Source organism: Temnothorax nylanderi, unplaced genomic scaffold (genome assembly GCF_030848795.1).
Source record: "Temnothorax nylanderi isolate EJ_2023f unplaced genomic scaffold, tnyl_v1.0 TNYL_tig0179_pilon, whole genome shotgun sequence".
Classification (NCBI taxonomy): domain Eukaryota; kingdom Metazoa; phylum Arthropoda; class Insecta; order Hymenoptera; family Formicidae; genus Temnothorax; species Temnothorax nylanderi.
In genome coordinates, this window is record NW_027249241.1 from 197,314 (window position 1) to 206,998 (window position 9,685).

At 40.1% G+C, this 9,685-nt stretch overlaps 1 protein-coding gene across 3 annotated transcripts in view; it reads right to left on the minus strand.

Moving 5' to 3' along the window:
* Crmp (Collapsin Response Mediator Protein) overlaps window positions 1-9,462 on the minus strand; it is a 23,225-nt gene extending 13,763 nt beyond the window's left edge. For 2 of the 3 annotated variants that reach the window (XM_071716231.1, XM_071716229.1), the window contains exon 1: window positions 9,169-9,458. In XM_071716231.1, coding sequence (XP_071572332.1) covers window positions 9,169-9,207 — 39 coding nt within the window. In that variant the 5' untranslated portion in view covers window positions 9,208-9,458. Of the gene's footprint in view, window positions 1-9,168 lie in introns of all 3 variants that reach the window. The other variant, XM_071716230.1, reaches the window with a different exon arrangement.
* Between the last annotated feature and the right edge of the window lie 223 nt (window positions 9,463-9,685).

The window sequence follows — 9,685 nt, forward strand, 5'->3', positions numbered from 1 at the left end:
GACTAGTACGCAACGCGTGCATGGACATGGACTGATGGACTCCAACATCCGGCATACGCAATTAATATACACGCGCATCGCTATGTAGTATATATAGCTACTACGCCACTACGGTATTATCAATCAGCGATGTATAAGAGAGCGACGGTTCACGCACTTCCGCTAATGTACGCGATACGGATTTAGAGCATGTACATGATCGCGATGTGCATGATCCGATAACCAAACAGTTATCTCGTGCTTTTTAAAGAAAATTTCTCTACTTTTGCAGCGAAATGCAACTGAATTGACAAACGAAAATTTTAATTAATGTAATGCTTGCAAACGCCATCCATAAAATACAGAAAATGAATATAGATATTAAAAGTGATAAATCAAATTGATAAATCATACCTTTTGTATTCCATTTCTTACATATAAATTATATATATACTAGATATATTTTTTTTAATTTGTATAATACAGAAACTAAAACTCAAGATTTAATTACCATTTAATGTCAACGATCTCGATGACCAACGCGTATGAAATAAAAAATAATATGACGCAACTTCCAGTTGCATCATTTGTTTTATTACTGACGTAATATCGTACCCCGTGTACGATCCTTATCTTCTTGGAGGAACAAATTGCGAAAAAGAAGAGAGCCGACATTGCGTATGCACTGATACACCGCAGGGTCCGCAGGTTGCATGATGTGCATGGCAGGGTGGGTGCATGGACGAGAGCGTCCTTTTAAAGGGCTTTCGTGCTTTTCGCCCTCGTGCGTGCGGGGAGAATATAAAGACCTAGCGCCTAGCTCCCGGAGAAAGGACGATTGGACGATGGGAATAAAGACAGGGCGTCACGGGAAAAAACAATTCCTGGCTGTTGCCACCCACGCCAGCTAGACTCTAGACCTCTTCGCGCCCCATGGGACTGGTCATAACTAGTCATATTGGCAACGAGTTTTTCCGGGCGAGCTTCACGAGATCCTTTCGATCTCGGGTGAACTTTAGCTACCCTTCCACTGACGCTTCCACGTCACCGATTAAGAAATCGATTCCGTATGGTTTTGCGTCAAAAGATAATTCAATATACAAACAGACTAATATACTTTTTGATGGATCTAGGATCTAAGATCTAGGACATTCGGTATATCGATTGCAGACGTTCAATAGAATCGGTGCAACAGTAAATATGTAAAATTAAATATAGAACATAAGTGTAGCGGTAGGCGTAGGGTACGTGTAGGAGAAGCTTTGTGAGAAATGTAGAAACGCGGATGCTCGACCTTCGAATTTTATGTGCCGAGAGATCATCGGCAGACGTATTTTTACGTGGGCGGAGACCTTGTCATCTTGGAAGTGTAGTATTAGCAACGGCCGAGAACATATGCGTTTCATGTGTTAGAAATCGGCGCGTGAGTATTTTCGACGAGCATGCTCTTAAGATACGTCACGTATACGGCACCGTGTAATTTTTTTAAGTGAAATCTTGGCGAGAGTGCCTCGAGAGCAATAAAATCCCATTAACTCTTAAAACGAAGTATCAGTATCTAAGACTTAATTCTCTCGACACTCGCAAGTCGATAAATTACGCGATAAACAAATTTATTTTTCCATTTTTAATCTCTCTCTCTCTCTCTCTCTCTCTCTCTCTCTTTCTATCGCGAATTGTTAATTATATAGTAGATAAAATTATTCATGTATCACTATTGCAGATTTTGATCCAAAAAATAAACATCTCGCCATTTTTTACATCTTTTCCATCTAATGTACTCCGGTAAAAATATCATATCACATAATTTTAAAATTAATAAATTGTATTAAATTAGTAGCGCAAAGAAACTAGTTCTGAACTCAGTTAGAATAAACCTTTATATTCTCATCTAAAAAGACATGAAATGTATGATAAAATAGAGAATATAACTCTAATTAGATACAATTAATTTTTCAACTTAACACACAGTACAGATTTTTCTCATAAAAATATTTTGTATACAATATACAAGTTATTGTTTACTATATACAAAGCAATTCGCTGTGTAAAAGCGAGGCTAATACGACACAAAATACGAGTTGCGTTAAGCCAGACCAGGGCAGGGGCCCTGCTTAAAATCAATAGTCCCCGACACTTCCTGTCTTTATACGTCTATACGTCTCGAATTCGCCGGCACGGCACGAATCGACGCGATTGTAAGCGAAAATCCCTTATCGCGAATATCTCTTCGCGATTAGATCGCGAGCGGCAATTTGGCGTGTCAGAACGTGCCACTCTCTTTCTCTTTTCATCTCTCAAGGTCTCTCGTGAAGTATGAGAATTGGATTCCGCTTTTAGACTTTCGGTGCTAAGCCGGCTAGGCGCGAGAACGTAGATAGATGAGATAGATCGGTCGGTCTCCCAGCGAATCTCCGTTACTGCTCGGTTACAATATTTATGCGGCCTGTCGGTTCCTTTATCAACAATGGAGAAGCTAAGAAGCGGGAGCGGTGCAAGTTGCAAAAACTCGCTGCAACTCGCATCTAATTTATACCGCTCATTTAATTTAATTTAATTGAAGGTAATGTTGTGACGCGTTGACTTTTCAGATATAAATACACGCAGGATGATCAGTTAGAATTTAGATCGCGAAAAATCACGCGAAAAAGCTCTGGCGTCTGGCGTGAAAAAAAATAAAGAAAATGTGCTCAAGTATCTTTTACCTTTCATCTTTATAAGAAACGAAAGATACCCTCTGCGTCTGAACCGGTATGAAACTCTCGCAGGGTATCGGAATCCAGGTTGACTCGGCAAATATTAGCGGGCGACACACAGCCAAATAACTTTAAACATTGCGTAATCACCTGATGGATTTAATGTCTCGTATTCAAAAAGATTATGAAATAGTTAAAAATTTTTTAACCAAAGACACACATAATTAACAAACTTTTTTCTATCTTTAAAAGACGATTCGTGTCACTATATCATTATCACTGAATATGCCATGGTAAATGTGATTTAGAAATGTATATTCCTAAATAATAATAAACGCAAGCAAAATAATACTGAAATTTCACGAAAAATTATGAAATAGGATAAAAATAATAATATTGTACATTTAAGCACTTCTCATGAAAACTAGACTCGTTTGGAATCGTTTTTTATTTCTTCCAAGTGCACACAGTAGTCATGCAGTATTTGACAAATATATACATAAGCAAATTAATCTGCGCCTGAAAGACTCAATATTATAGTTACGCAAGACATGCAAACTGCTTCTTGTCAATTATTTATCATACGATCGGCGCCTATTAAGTAATTGCGTCTCGCTCTTAATGAGAGATGCCGTACGTGGACGTGCGAACATCTAATTCATGACTGCGCATAAAAGTGTGTGTGAAACTGGCGCATTATTTCGTAGAAAATCATTAATTATTTAGAGTTCTGGCTTTATAGCCAGATAGAAGAACTACAGATCTTTTAAAATCTGACAAATACTGTACCGGAAAGTTTCGCAGGACAAAGTGAGACGCTGCGTGAGTATACAGCGTCTCAGTTTGTACTGACGCGTTTTTCGGCTTTAATGGCCAGAATTATTTGTTTACTCTATCAGGAACTATAGAACTATTGAAAATAAAGAACTTTCAATAATTAACGATTTTCAACGAAATGATATGCCAGCTTCACACACACACCGCACAAAATTAACGAGAGATCTCTTTGAAATGACATCGTCGTCGCGACGAAGGTGTGTCCTTGGACCATATACCCGCGCGATCGCATTTAATCGCGTTTTACCCTGTTTTACATTCGCACGAGAAGATGCACCGCGTACAAGACTGGCATTGAATTGTCTGAATCCTACGCAAAATATTGTCCAAGGTTTCCCACATCCTATTAATGAAAAATTAATAACTTTATTTGCATGGCATTCTACACACGCATTGATTCTTTCTTAATTGACATGTGTTAAGAAGACTGCAATGCTATTGTTAGTATATCGATCTTGCGTAACTTCTATGGGCTTTATTATTATAGCTTTATACTTGATGCGAACGGGGTCGCGAACGATCCACCGCGCGCCGCGTGCCGCGTGCCGCGTGCCGCGTGCCGCGTGCCGCGCCGGTCGGTCTACTCTACATTCGTAAATACGCGGTGCACCGGAAACGGCCAACACAAGTCACACCTGGCTTCCTCTATCCGACTCTATCGCGTTTACGTTTCACAATTCACAATCAGAATTGGTGCTGGCAACGCGTGTTTCGATTGACCGACTTATTGTTAGCGGTCTAGTCAAATTTAACACGATACCGCATCATCGTGAAAACGCGATGGCCGATGATGTACATTGTACGGTAAGAGGGGATTTTGCGTGAGGTCGCTTTGACGCTTTGACCAACAATAACTCGAAATAAAACTCCAAAAATAGATGGACGCGCGAATAGAGGAGGAAGCAGAGCGAGATAAGTAGCTAACAAAAATTGTCGAGGATAATAGTACCGCGACATGCTTCGAGAGCCATATGTGTCGATCTCTTAATCTAGTGATCTAGTCGATCGTTGAGATGACGATGACGATAATCTATCGTCACACGTCAATTGACCGTCTCTGCAAAGCCAACACCATATTTTTAGAATAACGACATTGTAATAAATTGTAATAATTGATGGAATTCCGAGCTCTTGTGTATGTGTCGAAAAGTGTTAGAATTCCTTTTCAGAAAAAGAGTTGGAACACAATTTGATAATATAATAAATATCCGAGGATGTGGTATACAACTTTACATTCGATCAAGATCGACTTGGATCACAAACACAATAGGACGTATGTTGTTGATGAGTTATATGAAAATAATAGAATGTTACCTCGTGCTGGGAATCAAATGACAACATTAAACGTTCAAACGTGAAATTCAAGTTACTTATAGACTAAATAGCATAGTTTATAAGTTTATTATAAATTCTTATAAACACACGGTGACGCAATAGTAGATAGTTGTGTCAGTTAATTATTGTTAATCTAATTAATTGAACGATCGAATAAAAATCTTTCAGTTTGCTTTGTCTGACGATTAAAGGAGAACTTGGCAAACCGCTAAGCTGTTGGTTTCTTACAATGCTCGGTAAAAAGATTATAATAAGAGCTATTTTACGATAGAATAAATAGTCTACATTTAATAATTGAAATGGCAAGGATACGTCACCAATTATTGGTTAATTAGCGACGATAAAAATAACGTATTCTCTGTTGAAATGAATTATAAACGCGTAGAGTGTACACAATTATAAACGTAACACAACGCGCGAGGACGCGAATAAAACCAGGTCAGTTTCCATTAATTACACGTCTTCCATGTAATTGTACATCTTTCGCGAGGCGATATCGCATCGTCTCACGCCTCACGCGTCGTTACGCGTCGAACCGCGCCTTTGTTTATCCCCCGCGTACTCTCGTTCCACTCGTGAAATTGTACAGATAAAAGGTTGTCGAATGATCGAAGAAGGACGGCGCGGTGATGCGTTCGTTACTTCTGTGTCAACGATCAACGACATTTTTATCTCGTCAGGGATTCTCGCGTTTCTCTCCGTCGAAAAGAGCATGGGAGATATCTGCGTCCTGCGATTAATTTTTATTCGTGCTTGAATAACATCGGCTCTCTCTGGAGTCTGAAAGCCGATGTCACAAAACGTATGCTAATAAAGAGGATATCGGCAGTTCCTGGACATTGGGTCGACGAGTCGAGTCGACGAACTATTGATTCGCAGGCCGACCGCCGACGCAGGCAGTCGGCTGTCGCAGCCGCAGAGCTCCGCGGCCGCGCCGCCGCGCCGCGCCGCGCCGCGCCGGCCGGCCTTCACGTCCCAGTACCGTATGATTTTTCCTGTTACATTTTCCGTTACGTTACATTATATTATATTACAAATCTTAGGCACATAACAAGTGAGCTTGAGCTTTTGCGACGTTCACTTTTCCCCACGATATTCCTAACACATTATTTCTTTCAATCAAATCTCTTTTTCTGTCCTCTAGCTATATAATATTTAATATAAATATAAATATAAATGTTTTTATACCTGACAACAATTTGTCGAATTTAAATTTACCGAAATTACTTTTCTGCTCAAGTTTTCCCATCAAAATCATCTATGCATTGTACGTCAGTACGTGTATAGTCGAAGAAGGTGTGTATCGATGCATATCACGCGCAAATTTCCGAGTCTTTCTATCCTCTCTCGATAGAATCCGCAGGTAATTGCGGAAGAAAAAGATACGATGGATTTTCGAGATTTTTTACAATATATATATATATATATATATATATATATATATATATAATTGAACAAGAAGTTTGAGTCGCCAGTAGATAATTAAAAATTACTAAAGATGTAATCGACCCAACTGGCCAAATTTATTAATCGAAAAACGCTACGTTTCGACCGAGGATCCGGTCCTTTTCAAGCGTGTATATACAAAACTCACAAATGTCGATTAGTCAAGCATAATGCCCTAACTACACCGAATATATATAATTATAGAAGAAATGTGTGTGGAAAGTCTTAAAACGAAAAAAAACGCGTTATTATTTCATCTAAGTCTAATAAACAACGTTGCGATTGTTAAGTTAAATACAGTTAGCGCTTGAAAGATAACACGCTTGAAACTAACCCTAACGGTACGGCGATTGTTCCGTTTGCAGAATCGGTGAGAAAGAGGATGAGAGCTTTCTGCTTTTAATTGGTGTTAACTAGCAAGTACTGATTAAAGACGAGATGCTAAAATCTACATATATCGGAGTCTGTTACAACAGTCACGTTTCTTTCACATTGTCAGGTATGCGCGTCACACTTTATATCCCAATGCCGCACAATAATACAATTTGTATAATACAGACTACAGACTTGGACCTAATAACAATAGATTGTCGATATAGGCGTTACTTAATGACTTAATGACGAGGCTTCTTTTTATCGCTCCTAATGTTCCTATTGACGTTGGCACATTACACAGTAGCTTCCGCCTCGCAAATGTCGCCCTATTTTCTAAATCGCGGCAGTGGCGCATGGCGCGGGCGGTTGGCGGTGCGTGATGCCTCGCGATAGTTGTTTGTATCCAAAATTGCGGAATAAACATCATTTGACATTACGATTCTTCATCTTCATCTTTCGTTATAACGCGCACGTTTCTTATAACCGTTAATTCTTATGATCGTATAATAAATATCCTTTGCAAACATCAAGTAATTCTATATATAGGCAACAGTCACTAAAAATTCAAGCCATCATTTATGCATCATTAATATAAATATATTGATATAAAATAAAATGTAGAGTCACGGCTTTTTAATAATTTCGTAATTTTACACTGGACATTTTTTATATTTTTGACTTTCGACTCTTCAACTTGTACAATTATATATAGGTAAATGATAAGTGGTAATAAAATACATCGAGTCGTCATAAAATCGATAATATAAATTAGTTGCAGCTCTTCGCAGTCTCACAACACTTTCATATTCTCAACGGGGAGTGATTGACAATTTCACGCCTCATACGATATGTATGAGGTATGAGGCTGGCATCGATACTCTCACGATTGGAATCATAGCACGATATAAGAGAAGAATTCCCAAAGGTGCATTAATGTATTTTTCCAAATACATTAATTAACCTGTTTATTCAAGCATTTAATAAATATCCAAAAACCAATAAAGTTTTCGATTAATTTAATTTTATTTAATAATGCAAATAACTTTATCTATATCAGAACTCGTAAAAAATAAAGATAGCAATTTAGCAAATTGTACAATATCTTAAACTTGAACCGTATGTCATTATTCATAAAAATTGTGGATATATTATTATCCGCAAGTATTTACGCCGAGCGTTACAAACATCTTTTCATTGATTAAAAATTGATTAAAAATACGTTTAATACGTTTGATACGATGCAAGATGCAGAGTCATAAACAAATCATGCTGGTGAGATACGTTAATTTTAACGTCAACATTTTTACATTTTCTCATCTAACAAGATACAGACTAACGAGACAAGACACGCATACATGTATGTGAAATTCGAAAAATAGACGAGGTAATCTCTTATTATAGCAGCCGCGTTAGTAGTCCGATTAAATGCGTGTGTACATACATTATGTCATATGCAAACGATAACCTCAATAAGATAAACGGTATCTTTAAAGTTTAATCGCAAGATTCGCAAGAGTTGTCATGCAATCGGGAGCAACATGCAGCACGATCCCCACATTGCCCACGCCGATTAAATCGTCTTATATACCATCAAAGTTATAAGTTATCAACTATTAACCGGTATCAATTAAAAAATACACGATATCACTTATCGTTTATAGCTTCGAGCGTCCACAGTGATAGTTTTATAATTACTACGCATCCTATTTCAAATAAATCGAATTTTCAAGCGTAAGCGAGAATTATAGATTATAGAGCACTTGAGACGCGGAAGTGCTCTAGTGAGCAAAGTTGATTGAAAAGTGACCTTAATTCGTCTGAGAAAGTGAGATAAAAATGAAGTCAGCTAGAGCTAACGACATTAGTGCGGCGCGGCGCGGCGCGGCGCGCGGCGTGGCACGGCGCGGGCGGACCCTTTGGCAAATCAATGATACGATTCTCGTTGTCAGTAACGACAGTAACATTTAGTTTTAGTATTATATTATACATATATTTAGCATGGAAAAACTTCCCTCTTCAGAATGATTATTGATGATGAAAATCTTCGAGATACGTATGTATTTAAAACAGGGGATGAAAATATTTTCTAAAAAATTCCATGTTGACTTCCATGCTGCTCAACAGTTTTTACACGATTGCGAAAAACGGGAGAGCTAATATCTCGTTGAAGCCTGGCCCCGGCCGCCCCGGCGCGGTCGACGAGATTTTCAGATTTCGAAACAGGGCAGGGGTGGAACTGAAATCCAATGACCTTATCGAGCGATAGTTTATCGCAATTTATCGCGTCATCACGCTCCTCGCTCCTCGCTCATCCTCCATCAGTCCATCACCATCTCGCCCGTTCGCCGTCGCGCGCAGATAAAAATAACGACGCTTTTTTCTTCGCCGCCGCCGCCGCCGCCAAACAAGAGGCTAGCGGCTAGCGGCTAGCGGCTAGCGGCCGCGCAGCGGGGGCCGGGCAGCTTACAGTTACAGGTTGCAGGTGCTAAAACGCACTCACCTGCAGATGAATGGGCACCTTCTTCACTGGAGTACTCATTTCTCGCGGACTCACTTTCCACGGCACTCTCACGATATTTACCCTTCGATGTACAAGCCACTCGGTCCCGTTGACGCAAAACAAAACACGATGTCGTGTTCGCTTCACGCACAGCGTGCAACTCGGAGGAATCGTTCTCCTCTTCTCCGGGTTCTTCTCTACGCGGACGACGCGGAGGGAGGCGAGCGAAACTGGAAAAAGGAGTACCGTACAATGCAAACTGCGCGCATCGACTGAACATCGGCCATCGGCGATCGGCGGCCGGCGCTGCGAGCGCCCGCGCCCGCGCCCGCGCCCGCGCATGCGCACGGCAGCGCGCGTCAGCGCCGTTGCCGCCGTTTACTCCAGTCCAGAGGGCGGTGAGGGTGCCAGCTGGTGGTGGACGCCCTCAGGGTGGACGCCCCCAGAAGCCCTTTCGCCTCGATCAATCGGAGCATTCGGAGCAAAGCGCGGGAACATTTAAAATGTAAAATAAAAC